The 15,074-nt window shown below is 59.2% G+C and overlaps 1 protein-coding gene across 4 annotated transcripts in view; it reads left to right on the top strand.

The window, feature by feature from the left end:
* NFATC1 (nuclear factor of activated T cells 1) overlaps positions 1 to 15,074 on the top strand; it is a 107,771-nt gene that overhangs the window by 19,318 nt on the left and 73,379 nt on the right. For all 4 annotated transcript variants that reach the window (XM_040632417.1, XM_040632419.1, XM_040632420.1 and 1 more), the window contains exon 3: positions 8,453 to 8,612. In XM_040632417.1, the coding sequence (XP_040488351.1) occupies positions 8,453 to 8,612 (160 nt within the window). The remainder of the gene's footprint in view (positions 1 to 8,452; positions 8,613 to 15,074) is intronic.

Here is a 15,074-nt window from a genome sequence, read left to right as displayed (position 1 = left end):
AAATTGTTCTGAACCGTCTTCTGGGAGCTGGGGTTTGACTCACAGGATTAGGCTGGTTTTCAATAGAGAAAGCAACTTGCATCAGATCTCCTTTCCGATTCGGATGGTCTGTGCTCTGCATGCCGCCGACACATGGGCTGCGGGGCAGGCGCATTTCTGCGCGAGGACGCTGCCCCAGGAGAGTGCGTGCACGAGTCCTACGTGTCAGGATGCGATTGGCTCAGCACTGCGTGGACCTGGGCATCAGGGCATCTCTGGGCCCCATTTGGCGGGGCACTGACCCCTGCCAGTCCAGGGTGGGGGGAAGGGCTTCTAGTTTTATTGCTAGGAGCTGCTTCTCCTTTAGAACTCAGAATCACACTCGGAGTGAAGAGGCAGGGAATTGCGCACAGCGTTTCCTGCATGCTTGGTGCTGGTGGCGGTTTGGCGGTTGTGCGCCTTTACCTGACGATTGTTTCGTAGGCGTGTTGACGTGGACAGTCCTGTTCTTTCTTTGGTGACCAGGCTGCTTGTAGGTTGAAGGGGGCTGTTGCCGGAATCTGATGATTTGTCCCTGGCGCTAGGGTGACTCGGGGTGTGGCCGTGCGCAGGGGATCCTCACGCCACAGGGAAGTGCCTGGTTTCCTCCTGGCGTCACTGTCCACAGTGACCGTGACTGTCTGTGGGGCAGGTTTGCTGTGAAGGGTGCCCTGCTCCCACCTGAGCCCAGAACTCTCCAGGGCTGTCGAGGGGTCAGTACCAGGGCCTGAGAGCCTCGCATGTCCCTCCCCAGAGGCCTGGTCACGGGGCCAAAGAGCTCAGTGCTGCGGGAGGCAGAGTGGGTGCCTCGCGGGTGAGGAGCTCGAGGCCCTGGTTGGAATGGCAGGCCGGCACAGGCCCTGATCCACGCGGTCGCAGAGCCCAGCGTCCTCCAGCGAGCAGTCGGGGCTTTGCCACGGGTCCCCTGTTGGAACTAAGTGGATCGAGTGACCCTTGGTGTTCCCTGTGGGCTGTCCTGGCGCCACTCTGCAGGCAGAAGCAGCCTGGTTGGAGAGTCCGCTTCGCACCTCCTTCGTGCCCCGTCCCACGTGGACTTGGGTTCTGGATGCCTCGGTTTCTGTAAGCAGTTTGTGGCGGGTATCTGCACAAGGGTGTTGGTGCTCTAGGCGCTCACCCGCGTAGTGACCGACAGGCAGCGCTCGCGCCCAGGAGGACAGTCGGGGCGTGTAGGCATCGGCCCCGGGAGTGAGGGCTGGTGGCACAGTGCAGGCCCGCCCCTGTGCCTGCAGTGCTCCTCCCCGAGCGCTCCCACCCCTGCTGTGTCTACACAGAGTCCGAAGGGGCAGCGCGCACAGAGGCGGAACGAGGTACGAATGCAGAGTTCCCTTCTCCTGGGTGAGGGTGGAGCCCCCGCCAGCTTGAGTGGTTCCCTCTTGGTGGTTTTCCCTCTGAGTCTGGATTTCCGGATAAAGCTCCCTCTTTCTGTCTCTCTGAGCCGCCCCGCCCAGTCGAATTGTAGGCACATCGGGCATTTTTAGATCTGTCTGTGTGGTGAGGAGAGGTCTGCGCTTTTCTGGAGGGCAGAGGGCTGGTGGTGGGCTCTGTGCACATGCTGCCCTGAGGCGTGGACGGGAAGCCCACCCCGCCCGCCCGTCTGAATGCGTGGTGGGGAGGCGGGTCTGGGCAGCAGGGCCCTGGAGGCTTGGAGGCGTGTCTTTGCAAGGAGGGGTGCAGAGCAAGGATGCCATGGGGTTCCTGGGAGCTGGAGGAACGCCACTGCCTCCTTGGAGGTCTCCGTGCCCGGGAAGTGCGGCCCCTGAAAGCAAAGGATGCTGGGGGGATCATTGAATCGTCAGTTAAAAACAGTCCCTGTGCGGAGGCCTTGCTGTGCTTACTCCTAAGTTCCCAGTTTGTGGCTGAGCTTGAGTCGTGCTCCTGACTAGACAGACACAGGCCTGGCCGGGCCTCCGGGAGCAGGGGGAGGATGGGTAGGGGGCCTCCCTGGGCCGCCCTGCTGCTGAGCCCGCACACGGGGCACGGTGGCAGGTCAGGGCCGAAGAGGCAGTGTGTCTGTGGACGGGCCTCCTGGAAGGGGTCCTGGGGTCACGGACGGATCACCGGCCGGGGAGGGGGGGCTGGGGGCTGGGACAGGGGGCAGACAGCTGTAGGGCCTCTCCCTGCTCACTCAGGACCCTGCAGAGGGCAGCCTCCCTGGCCTCCTTGTGCCTTTCCTGCCTCCTCCTGGCTGCCGTCCTTCCTACCGCTGGCCCTGTCCGCAGGTCCTGCGCAGTGTCACCTTTGGCAGTGGAGTGGAGGAGGCAGGCAGAGAGGTGACAGTCCTGAGGGCCCCAGAGTTTCCAGGGCCCCTGGGAGTGAAGTCCTGCACGAGGTCTGTTCCTCACTCTTGTCCCTGCAGACTCTTCACTGAAGGGAAAGCTGGCTCCTCCCTCAGGGGCGTTCTGTGGGAAGGTGGGAGGGAGGCCCCCAGAATGGACGGTGGGCCCTGGGGGGAGGACGCGCCCAGGGAGGGGCGCCTGCTCACAGCCCTGGGAACGGCTGGTGGATCCCTGGCCAAGGACTTGTCCTGGGTGGGCCCACCTGTGCCCTCCGGACGGGACTCGGAGCCGGGCTCCAGGAAGGTCGACCTCTCACGTGTGGGAAGAGCTTTCTCAGTCCAGAGCTGGGGTTGGAGGCGGGTGGGCCTGTGCCGCGCTCCTGTGTGGTCCCGGCGCACCCCTGCCCTGCAGCCTCTGTGCCCAGAGCCCCTGTCTAAGGGCCTGAGAACCCCGCGATAACCCCTTTTCAAAATGAGAGGGAAACAAAACAAAGAACGGAGCGGCAGGGAGGCCTTTGGCCGCCGACCCTGAGAAAATGTGTGGTGTTTCTTCGATAATATCACTTTCCTTCAGTTTTGATTGTCCTTCCTTTGGGCGGGTCTGAGTCCTGCCAAGTTCAGAGTTTACAGCCTCAGCTACTTTAGGAAAATAGGACTCATAAAAGCCTTTACAGCTTTCTTCTGAGCGATAAGTCTGTGTGGGCTTGAAGGCCTGGAAACTTCAGAAGTGAAGGGATTTTACCCAAACCACTGAAGCAAAGGACGCGCCTCAGCTCTGGGCGTCTGCGACAGCAGGAAAGCTTCACCCAAAGGGTGATCCCCAGACTCTTGGAATCAGCTCACCGGGTGCTGTGGCTTGTGTGGAAAATCTGTGGACGTGGCATCCCAGGGAATCCCAGGAGGGCCCTCAGACACTGCAGCTCAAGGCACTTTCCAGATTGGGCGCCTCACCGGGCTGGCGAAGAGCGAGAGAGAAAGCGGAGCCTTGGAAAGTTGACTGTTTTCAGTTTCCCAAGTAATATTCTCTGCTGTAGACATTTAAACTGTAAGTAAATGAAAAGAAGATCGAGCCACGGCAGTGCCCCCCGCCGGCCCAGACGACCGCAGCGGCCGCGGTAGCGCTCCTCACCTCACCCTTGAGAACCGCGCTCTGCCTCCTACTACAGAAGACCGTAGGCGACTCTCAGAACAGGGGCCCCTGACTCAGGCACTCGTCCACTGCCGACCCGAAGGCCGTCCATCAGCACAGCCCAGATAGCACGTCATCGTACCTATGTATGCGGTGCGTGTCTTTGAAACTGGGGACTTGTTCTTAGAATACTGGGACCATCAGCCATCAGCCCCCCCCCCCGCGGCTGGAGTCCTGCGGTTGCCCCCATGGTGTCGTTTGACATGCTCTTCTGTCCTGGGTATTCCCTGATTTGCTTTGTTTTCTCAGATTGGTGCTGAATTGGTTTGCCAGATTTTGGCCTTGGGTTTTGGCAAAATGGCGCGTGCGCCTCCCTCGGGAGGCAGACGTCTGGGGTCCCTCTCGGGTGTCAGTGGTCACTGTTGAGAAGGTTTGAATCTTGAGTCCTGCCTTGGCCCTGTTAGCCACAGGTCTCCCAGAGTGCTGGCCGGAGTGGCCGCTGCTCTGTGGGACTGAGATGAGGTCTGAGGTGTTTTGTGAGCCCTGGGGCAGGGTCTGCCACACTTGTCATCAAGGTCATGTTGGTTTTGAGCTCCGGTGCCAACGGTCGCCCCCCGGGCCTCAGCATTTCTCCCAGTGCTCGGTCCCCCGCGTAGAAATGCTGGGGGGAATCTCAGACACCACGTGGAGTTTGGCTCTGTCCACGAGGTGGTCGGGGCAGCAGGGGCCACTGGGCGCCTGTTAGGGGTCAGCATTGGTGTGATGCAAGGAGGGTGTTTTGTGCAGAACGCAGGTGTGTGACGAAGCCTGCAGCCCTCTAGGTGAGGCGCAAGCCGGCGGTCAGCAGTGGCAGATGGGAAGGGCCTCGAGGGGGATGTGGGACAGCCACTACGGGGGCAGCAACCGTAGCTAGGCCGACGGGGGCAGAACTCACCTTGTTCTCTGACTTCGGATCACAGCATGTAGGTGTCGAGATGCCGTGAGCTAAGCATTTAAAAAAAATCCTTTGCGCTTTTCCTACGTGGAGAGAACACAGAGGTTCAGTAAAAGTTGAAAGGCTTTTCTCGTGGGAAATGGGCGGTGGCAGTGGCTCCGAGAGCAGGGTGATTCAGACTGGGAGTGCGGGGCCTCGCCCACGCACGGAAGAGGCGCTGGGGAGACTGTGACCCGCTTCCCTTGTGCTGTCACACGAGGCGCCCTAGCGCACAGGGCAGTGTCAGCTGGGGCCTGGCACACGGCAGAGCGGGAGCCGGGCCTGTCTCCCACCTGCAGGGCATCAGAACTCCCAGCGGAAGGGGAGGCATGCGGCTGGCGCAGGAGCTTCCCTACCCCCAGGTGGGGGAGTGATGCCGTTGTTCTGGGGTGTAGACAGCAAGCACTCAGCACTGACTCAGAGGGCTGGGAGGTATGGGGCCCACGTGTGGCCCTAGCTCACTGGCCTCCTCTGGGGTGATGACAGTAGTAACGGGCACAGGATTTGAACTTTTGTTTCCCAAACACAAGGATGAGGATTTTTAAAATTAATTAATTTACTTATTCTATTAGTTTTTGAGGGGGAAGGGGAAAACGCAGAGGGAAGAGAGAGAGAGAATCTCAGAGACACTCCATGCTGAGTACGGAGCCGGACTTGGGGCTTGTTCTCACGACTCTGAGATTTCTTGAGCCACCCAGGTGACGCAGGACCGAGCTTTTTAAAAACTTTTTGTTTCGCAAGAATTCCGAATTCACGGAAAGTTGCAGAGAGATCTCCTTCAGCTGCCATCCCCGGCCCTATGAGCCACTGTCAGCACCTGGATCTTGGCGGGCTCTCGGGGAGAACTAGGTATTGGGGTGCTTGGAGTCTCTGCTTAGCACCTTCTTAACCATCCACACTACTGAGCAAGGTCGCATCAGCCGCATCGCCACATTACAAGCAAGAAAACCCCGCCAGAGTTCAAGAAAACCATGTAATTTGCTGGGGGCCGCTCAGGCTCTTGCCTGGAATAGATGCTTCTAGAAGAAAAGGCCAGGAGGGATTCATGCACCGTTGTGGCTGCAGACCTCCCAGAGCCCCCCTGCGCCAGGTCAGGTGGCTGGACCTGGACCTGTTGTCTTTGGGGATGAAATGTGTTGGCTCCTCAGATTAAAAGCAGCTTTGGCTGCTCTGCGTCCCTTCACGGGAGTGTTGTCCTTTGTTGTGTTTTATGAATTTGTACTTCACGTGGAGTCTACACGACCACATCCCACCGCTCGTGAAATCATTACATTTACAACGCGCATGCTGAACAGGCTGGGAGGGGTGAGTACTGTGTGCCGTAGGAGACGCGGACGTCGTTAAGGACGCGGTAAGGACGCTGACGGCCAGCTGGGGCAGGAGCGGGCTCTCTGTGGGGTGGGGGCTGGGCCTAGAGGCCGGGGGTCCACGTCGTCTTTGGTGAAAGAGATGGATGTGGGGCACTCCGGGGATTTTCACAGGTGGTTTTCAAGTATTACTAATACTTAATGGGTTGTTTTGCACTCGGTGTTAATGTCCGTGAAGATGTGACATCAGCGAGGTCTTTGGTGGGAAGCGTTGGCAAAGATCAGTGCCTATCAGACCCGTGCCCGCGAGGTCACCAGGGGCCCCCGAGTGTCTCCAGGCGCCGTGTGGAGATGTGTCTTGGACGGAGGCTGTGAATCTGGGCTAAGGAAATGAGCAGGAAGGCGGCCCGGACCTCACACTGCGACCTTCACCTGTCCGGAGCGGATAGTGGCCACAGATGGGAATAAGCCCCAAGCCCAACTGTGGGGCACAAAGCAATGGCGACAAAGCAGGGTGCTGTGATCCAACCATTTTTTAACAATATGCTAAAATGCCAAAAACGTCTTCAATTTTTAAAAAAGCCAGGGTATGCAATCACGTATCTCATTTTGCTACAACATACTCCTTTTCTGTGAGAACGCTCACAGATGCGCGCCCAGCGGTGGACAGGACTTCTCCAGATGATCTTGTGTGTACACGAGCACGCACACATGGACGGCCGTGGACAGTCATGTGTCCGCGGCCCGTGTTCTCCTGACGGCACTCAGTGTGAATCACACCGCCTCGCAGCTGGATGTAGGCTCAGCAGGAAACCCAGGAGCTGGGGCTGAGGCCGGCAGCAGTGTTGGCGGTGGCGCTCCTCGGGGGTCGTGGGGGTCGTGGGGCCCGCGGGCCAGGGCTCTGGGGCATCAGCATCTCTCCAGGCTGGGGCATCGTCTCTGAGCCGGGGACAGTTGGCCGCTGTGCTGGAGCCGCCAAATGCACGCAGAAGAATCTCAGCCGACAGAGTCGTTTTGATTGTGGGCTGTGGCGCTGTGGGGCCCGTGCCGAGTCCAGGCCACGCACACGCTGCGCGCCGACTCTGCCGACGGTCCGCGAGCATGGTATTGCCGTGGGTTTCTTCCTCTGTAACACCCAAGTGCATTGTCCTCTGCCCGAACTGTCTCCGGTTCCCCGTCCTTCCACCCCCTTCCGTTCTCTCTCTCGTTTTACTTTTCTGGGAGGTGGGTGGACCGAAGCGTCTGTGTCTTTTTCTGTTCACGGTGTTAGGTGATCTTTGCAGAGATCGACAGTGTGTGTGAGATCACACAGAACAGAGCCCGCGCCTGGGGTGCTCTCAGCGGCCGTGCTGTCGGGCGTCCCCACGCCCGGTTTCCGTCTTTCCGGGGGGAGTGACCTGTGGTGCCGTTGCCCTCTCCTGAGGAGCGCTCCCGGAGGGCCTTTTCCTTCTGCCTGGCAGTGTCCCCGGAAGCCGAGCGAGTGGCTGATACCTCGTCTGGGAGATGCCTGTGGCCGCCCGTGGTGTTTCCTTTGTCAGGAAGTGTCGTTTGCTCCGTAAGTCGCTTAGAAGCGATGCTGGCATTTCACGCGGACTTTGGCCCATTGTGGGCAGACGTCGTTCCCCCCGTGCACGTGTGTTTGTCCCAGTCTTAATTGGTCACGTCACTGGATCAGTTTCTCTAGAGACCCCTGAGGTTTGTCGACACAGTGAGAAACACGCCAGCGGGACCCTGGGCCTCAGGTTTTATCTCGTTGAAACCAGAATCAAAATGTGCACAGCGGGCAGGAACGCCCAGCGTAGACAGAGGCCGTGGAGCCCTCGGACGCAGGCTCTGGGAGCAGAGAGGCAGCCGCTGGGCCAGACCCTGGTCCTGCGGGGACGTCACGGCCAGCACCTGTGGCCTCTAGCTTCTTATGGCCGACCTTTATCCTTCTGAAGGATGAGACCCAGAGGTGTACTCTGTAGGGAGAGCGGGACCTGGATTCAAGTGGCAGATGGCCTCCTTTTGCAACGTCTCACTTTCATCGTCTGTAAAATGGGGCCGTTACAGCAAACTGCTGTGCTGTGACAGGGCGGCGTGGTTCCTGTGGGCTCTTTGCACAGGATCTGGCCCCTGCCACGCACCTTCCTTCCCCTCGCCCGTGCCAAAATGGTAAACCAGTTCACACAAGTGATGTCATGCAGCGCCCGTGGTTTACCCGTGTGCTGTGGTCTTGACTAGAAGCTCGTCGTGTGTCGTGAACGGATGGCGGGACTGAGGGGCTGGGCTGGGGTTGCTGTGAACACACCGTGCAGAAGGGGCCAGCTGCGCCCCGTCTGTGAAGTCCTGCACATGGCCGGTCAGTGGGGCGGGGGCGGGCGTGCTCCCGGTTCTCAGGTCAGGCTCTCACCTCGGTGATTTTGGGAAGACCTTCAGTTAGTTCTGGAACCTGTCTTATGAGGGAGGTTAAGTAGTTAATGTCGGCCTCTCACGAAGGAAGGAAAGTATTTTAACGTCATGTGTGGAAGATGTTTCCCTCTTGCTCTGGAACCTCGTCCCGAAGGTCTGACAGGCTGTGGCCGATGGTCACAGTCACATTGGGTTTTCTTGTCCTCACTGACGGGACGTCAGCCGTAAGATGCTAAGCAGTGCAGTGCTCACACTGGCGCTGGCGTGGTGAGCGGGTGCCATGGTCGCTGAGGAGGCGCTTGGCGTCCGCGTCTAACTCCCTGTGTGTTCCCTTTCAGCCCGTCCCTCCCCGCCCTGGACTGGCAGCTGCCATCGCGCTCGGGACCCTATGAGCTGAGGATCGAGGTGCAGCCCAAGCCCCACCACAGAGCCCACTATGAGACGGAGGGGAGCCGGGGGGCTGTGAAGGCGTCGGCCGGAGGACACCCCAGCGTGCAGGTACTGGGGTCTGTCCCCTCGGGGACGCGCCCATGGGCAGAGGCGGAGCCTGGGGCTCATTCGGCTGCGGCAACAGCTGGCTCTACTCCTCCTGTTTTCTCTTAAACTGTCCTCCACGAAACGCTTGTACTCAGCAGCGTGGGCACAGATGGGCATGTTTCTCCTCGATGTGCGTGCTGGCGAGGATGCGGGGGGTGGGGGGGTTGCCATAGCTCTTTCTTCCGCAGCTCAGAGTCAGCCGCCATCACTGACCCAAAGGCTTTGTGTGAAAATGGGAATCCTCCAGCGAGTCCCAAAGACCGCGGGGAGCGGTCCGCGCACCAGGCCGTGGTCGGGAGGCCGGTGCCCCTTGGTGGGGCCGCGGCCTGTGACTCGTGTGTGTGGCTGAGGCCTTGAGGCTGCTCGTCCAGACAGACACCATTTGTCCCCTCATATTCCCGGGCAGACACGTTTGATTCGGGCAGTGTGGGAAAGCTGGGGAGGCCCTGAGGGTCTGCCTCATGTTCCTGGTGGTGCCGGCAGGCAGTGTGAGTGGTGGGCCGTCTTCTGTGCCTCTTAGGAGATGTGACCCTGGGTGTTATTCCTTTTTAAAGGTGTCTCGGAATAGCAAATTTAAAAGAAATAAATATAATCTTGACATGAAGACGTTTTGTTTTTGAGGAGATAAGTGTTGTCAGAACCACGGAGAGCAGCCCGCATGGCCTGGCAGTGCCTGCTTGCCAGAGCCTCACTCCCGCCTCCTCCCCTCCTCCGCTCGGCCTTGGGTGGCCGTCAGCCTGTATCTCCTAGCAGCGAATCAGGAAGAGCCAACGAAAGGCCCCTTGGCCAATGTTTAGGGGAATTCTGTTTACGTGAAGCTGCCTTGATTTGGATATTTTCAGTGGTTGATTGAAGACTTCCTTCTTTCTAAAAGGCACAGGTTTTCAAGGTGTGGTCCTGTTCTGGGAGTCGCTAGAAATGCAGAACCTCTGGCCCACACAGACCACAGAGCCGGGAGCTCCTGGGTGGGCCCAACGTCTGGTGCCATCGGCTTCCCAACATGGCGTCTGTCCCTTTCCGTGCTTTGGGGTTCCTCCAGCAGGACACAGGAATAGAGGACCTGCTGTGAGGCGCAAGGACGTCAGGGAAGAGACCTCACCTGCAGTCGGGGCTGGGCTGGGGTCTCCTGCCCACCTGTCGGGGTGACTCTGAGTGCTGGTCTCTTACCCCAGACACTGGGAGGGGAATAGGTTCACTTGACTTTCGAGTTGGAACATTCGTCATGGGTGCTCCGGGGGCACCTCGGGAGGCACAACGCAGGGATCACGCACAAACCCAAAGACGTCACCCTTCACCCCAGGGAGGATGTGAGGGCATGGAGGTTGCCTGCTGTGTGGACATCAGTGGACTTCAGTCAAACATTGCCCGACGAGCTTTGAGCCTCCTGCCCAGCCCGTTGGTGGGACTCTGGGGCGGCCCACGTGGACGGGTTTGCTCTCCTGCCCAGAGCTCCAGACGGTGGGCAGGGCAAGTTTCTCCCCCCGTGGGCCCCAACCCATCATCAGGGGAATGAGGCCAGTCAGAAGGGTGCTCCGCAGGGCACCCGCGTTTTTATTTTATGCCATTTAGATAAACAGAAATCCTGCCAGGGCAGGAGCTCCGGCGAGAAAGGCCCTCTGCCCAGGCGACAATCAGCAGCATGGCACTGGTGGGAAGGTGCGGGGTGGTGTTTGTGGCCGTGCGCTTGACGCCAATTAGTACCCACTTGCTTGGCTGCGTGGCTTGTCAGCACATGGCAGCCGGCTGGACGCTTTCAGCTCCCGCCTTCCCGGTGGGTAAAGGTCAAACAATGCCTGCATCAGCCGGGCTCTGTAACTACAGATACTTAACTCTCTTTCCCGCTGCTGCCACACGGAACACAAGTGCGCTATTGCAGACGGGAAGGGTGTTTCAAAGCCGAGGAAATACAGCCGCTCCAGGAGCAGAGAGAATCGGGCCCCAGAGGAGTAATGGCAATGGCCCCATTTCTTGAAATTAGAGCAGCAAGGGGCGGGGGTCCTGCACTGGGGGAGCGGCCTGCAAACATTAACGCCTTTTGTGTTGAAATGCAAAGCACAGGACTCCGCTTCTCTGCTTCTCTGTTCATTCTCAGCTCCTGAAATTGAGGGCTCCCAGGGGATGAGGGAAGGCGGCCTCTACGCCCTGGATCTCAGGGTGTTGGCGCCCGCCTTTGCCGCTCACCNCTCACTGGACCCCCCCCCCCCCGGGGCCTCAGGGTAGTGTTTGGAGAAATTAACAAAACTTGAAATAGTATTTAAAATACCTTGCAGATTATTTCAGATTAAGTGAAGGCACATGGAAGAGGCTCGCTGTGGGTTTAAACGGGATGAACGCCACCCCCCCCACCTTACAAGTGAAATGCAAAAAGTAAATGGTGATCAACGGAACATGTCAGGTGCTGTCAGCACTTCTCAGGGGCGAGAAATTAGTAATTTAGGGTATTCTGATGGATCTGCGGCAGAGTGAATTTATCTCTGTGCAAGTGTGAGGTAAGCAGTTACAAAGGGGGTTTTGGGGGGTTTGTTTTCTTTTTCAGTTGGTGGACCACAAATGGTATAAAAATAGAAATTGTGCACAATTATAAAACAAATGAAAATAGAAAAGTCTCTCAGTTGCTGCGAAAGCACGCTAACCACAAGGTTTTATTTTGTGCTGAGTTATTTTAGCGTATCCTCTGACGTGGGGCTCCAGCACCACGCCCGCTCCTCCCTCTTCAGAAGCCTGGCCACGCTGCAGGCAGTTCCTGGGGGAGCCATGCACCCCACAAGCGTGCTGTGGCCGGTGGGTCCACGGAAAGTGGGCTCTGGTCTGGGACAGACTGTTACTGCTCAGATGAAAGCTGTCACGTGCGCCGGGGAGCCCGATAAAAACACGCTGTCCCCAATCTTGCCGCCGTTTCCCAGACTTCCAATTCTAAGTGTCTCCATCAAACCGAAGTCATTTTCTGCAGAATGGAAGTGTCCCAGCCGGGCCCCAGGAGGAGGACCTGCTCCTCTTCCTGGAGCGTCAGGGACCTCAGAAAGGAGCTGCCCGGCACGCCAGACTGAAGGGCCGGAAGAACCTTCTGCGTTCTCGTGGTCTCGCCCTCGTTTCTGTGTGCGGCCTGCCCAGCGTTGCTCAGCGGGCTGGTGGTGGAGCGGGCCTATAGGACCCCAGCCCGTGTTCGGTTTCTCCTGAGCTCCCGCGTTCATACCTACAGTTGTGAAGGACGACAGCGGCCAGCGCTCCGGGGCCCTCCCAGGAGGCCCACCTTCTACCCCGGTTGTTGTCCCAAGCCCGGGAGGTCAGTCTGCAACCGTCAGGGGGGCTGGCACCTCCATGTGCACAGGAGCAAGGTCTCCCAGGTTCTCGGAGGCCTGGTCCCTGGGTCCTGGGCGAGGTGGGAGGTGACTGTCTGTGTTTGGTCTGGGGAGGGCCTGCCTTGGGGTTCGCCTTTCCAGGGGGTGCGGGAAGGCCGGTCGTCCTCCAGCGTTGCATCTGATAAACCAGAGCCTTGTGCCCATTGGGCCCCTCACGGGCTGCTGGTTTGCCAAAGTCCCGCACTCTGTTAGTCCTGGCTTCCCCGTCTGTTTCTCCACGTCCCCCGGCATCCACCCTCACTGCCCTCCGTGCAGTGCCTGGCACCCAGTCCACAGAGTAGGGTCCCCTATTCCCACCTGCCCTGCAAGGGCCCAAGGAGCGACCCCGGGGATGTCGCTAATCTCTGACCCAGGGCTCAAAGAATGAAGCTCTGTTTACCGAGTTACCAAAATAACTGCTCGATAGCATCTAGCCCACCACACAGGAGGCTAGGTCCGCGTGAATAATTAATAGGTCTCTGAAACAGGAAACCCAGGGAAAGTCTCGTGAAGTTGGAAACACCATTTCAGGTCTGTAATTTGTGCTGTCAGTTCGGCTCCCAGTCAGTGTCGAGGGGCCAGCGAAAACCCCTTCTGGAGATAAAGGAATTGGCTCCGGCGCCTCTGAGGGACGTGGCGACGACCCTGGCATGTGCAGTGGGGGTCCCGGCCTCGGGCGCAGGCAGCGGGGGTCCCGGCCTCGGGCGCAGCTAGAGTGTCTCCCTAGGGCTGGCTTCTAGGCCTACCTGGGCCCCCACAGAGCATGGCGAGAACTCGCTGCCACGTAAGGCCTCTGAGAGCGGAAACCCAGGATGGACACAGCAGGGAAGCTGGCAGAGACTCGCCGCTGCCGTGATTCATTTTAGGTGCCCCCCTCCCCGCCCCTGGCACGGACGGGGCTGCAGAGCTGTCGTGTGAACAACAGTTCTGGGTGTTCAGACGTGTGTATCTGCGCTCACATCACGTTCTCTTTCACCCAGAGGCCCGTCCTGTTTCTTACGTGAGTCGTACTGGGCACCACCTTCTACTCAGGACAGGACTGTTAACCCGGAAAGCCAGGATTTTCACAAAAGGCAGACAGATGGACATTCCCAGCGTCAGTTCTTACCTGAAGGCAAACTTGGGTCGGGCCAGCAGGGTGCGAGCGTCAGGATCCACGGAGCAGCAGCCCAGGCCCCGTGCACGGAGCCGAGACACCGCATGGCGGGAAGGACAGTGTGGGTCTGACCCCAACCCAACCGCAGCCGGCCCACGGCCCAGTGTGGCCGACATGCACAGGGCGTGGATTCATGTGTCACGGGGCTGGCCTTCCGTTGCAGCCGTGTCCAGGCAGGGGGTCTGCTGAGCACACACGCTGTAGGCGCCACCTCGTTCTCCGTACCCACCATCTGCTGGGCACGTGGGGGCCGTCTGGCCAAATGCCTGTCTCGCGGCGCCCCTGACACGGGCGGGTCTCAACCGGTGCACCTGCCCAGCACTCCCTGAAATGTGTTGTCGGCTTTTATGACCAGCGAGGGCTTAACCCCCTACAGCAAAGCCAGAGAGGCTCCCCAGAGCCATTGAGACAGACGCTCCACGGCGCATGCCACCGTAAGTGGTGTTGGGTTGACCAGATGTTGTCATCCTGAGGGAATCCGTGGCGTTGTGCTGCCGTCTCTGGACACGTGGCAGAGACACGTGAGCTCAGGCAGGTCCCTAACAGCGATTTTTAAACACCTGTGTGCGTTCTGCTGTTCAGCAAAGCTGGTGGAAGCATGGTTTTGGTTTTCCTTACAGCCCAGACGCTCCTTAGGAATAAAGTCCATGAGTTGTGTAGCAGTGGAAGCTGCCCGAAATCCTCCAGCTCAGGACTTCGGCTCCCTTGTTTCAGGCTGCAGAGATTCTAGAATTAAGTCGCCCCGGGCCCAGAACCTGTGCCGGCCGCCCATCACTGTGCCCAGTCTTCTGGTTGTCATAGGCAGGTTCCGGAAACGTCCTTTGAGGGACCGTTTTCCACTTTGAGACAGGTGTCTGCGTGCTCACTGCAGCTGAGCTTCCGAAATATCAGGTCCTGGTGCAGGCGGGATGGGGTTGTCAGGGACACAATGGTGAAAAGTAACCATCTTTAATGTCAAAATAGGGAAATCCACACCCCAGCTGTCCCTCCCTACAGGGGCCGAGCCACAGGTGCCCAGTGCCTGCAGGGCTGGATCTGGTGGGAAATCTCTGCTCTATGTGCTCCGAGGTTGGGCCTCCTTCCTGCTGGCTGGCCCAGCATGTGGTGCCCAGCGGAGCCTGGTCTTTGGCCTGTGAGCCGAGCTCTCCCCCTGAGGAGGAAATGCTGGGTGTTGTCTCCCTGGGGTCCCCTGAGCGCAGGCCGGCATGGGGAGAGGTGCAGCCCCTACACAGCCTTCCCTTGCAGACAGGCAGACAGTGGAGTCCGGAGCAGCAGGCAGGCAGCTCCGTGCATCCTGGCTCCTGCACGCGGGTCCCGGGAGCCGGGATGGGCAGGGGGCAGTGAGTACCCGTGCAGATGCTCGGGCTTTCCTCCGTTGTCCTGCTGTGCCTTCTAAAGGCTGTCCTGTGTTTGAGGGAGAAGTCTCTGGACCGAAGGATGCTTCCTTCCTGAGCGGCTGTTACGTAACTGTCCCTGACCGTTGGCCGCCTGCTCTGGGCCGGTGGGCGCGGTCTGGCCGAGCTGGGCTCCCCCAGGCCCCTGAGCTCGTCCAGGAGAACACTGGGCTCTTGTCTGTGGCAGAGCACTCTGCTCTATGTCAGCACAGATGCCGCTCGCCCCGACCGTGGGCCCAAATGCGCCGAGGCGGGAAGCACAATTGCGCCTTGACCGGCCACACGGGTGGCCGTCCCCTCCGTAGCACTGGGTGCCAGGGGGGTGCTGGCCAGGCCGCGGGCCAATGTCCCATCATGTTGCCTGCATGCCACCGCTGTCGGCCTTTGTGCTGGGGCCCTGCCCCCGCTGCCCCTTGGGTCACTGATGGCAAACACCAAGGCCAAGCATGGCTTCTGGAAGGTTCACCTCCAGCCATCTCTCTGTCCACACTTCCTTCTCCTCCTCCTCCTCGCATCGTATTAACAGTTTAACTGA

Source organism: Ursus maritimus, unplaced genomic scaffold, assembly GCF_017311325.1.
Source record: "Ursus maritimus isolate PB19 unplaced genomic scaffold, ASM1731132v1 scaffold_18, whole genome shotgun sequence".
NCBI lineage: Eukaryota > Metazoa > Chordata > Mammalia > Carnivora > Ursidae > Ursus > Ursus maritimus.
Note: the sequence above shows the minus strand (reverse complement) of the source record. Positions and strands in the feature narration are given on the sequence as shown.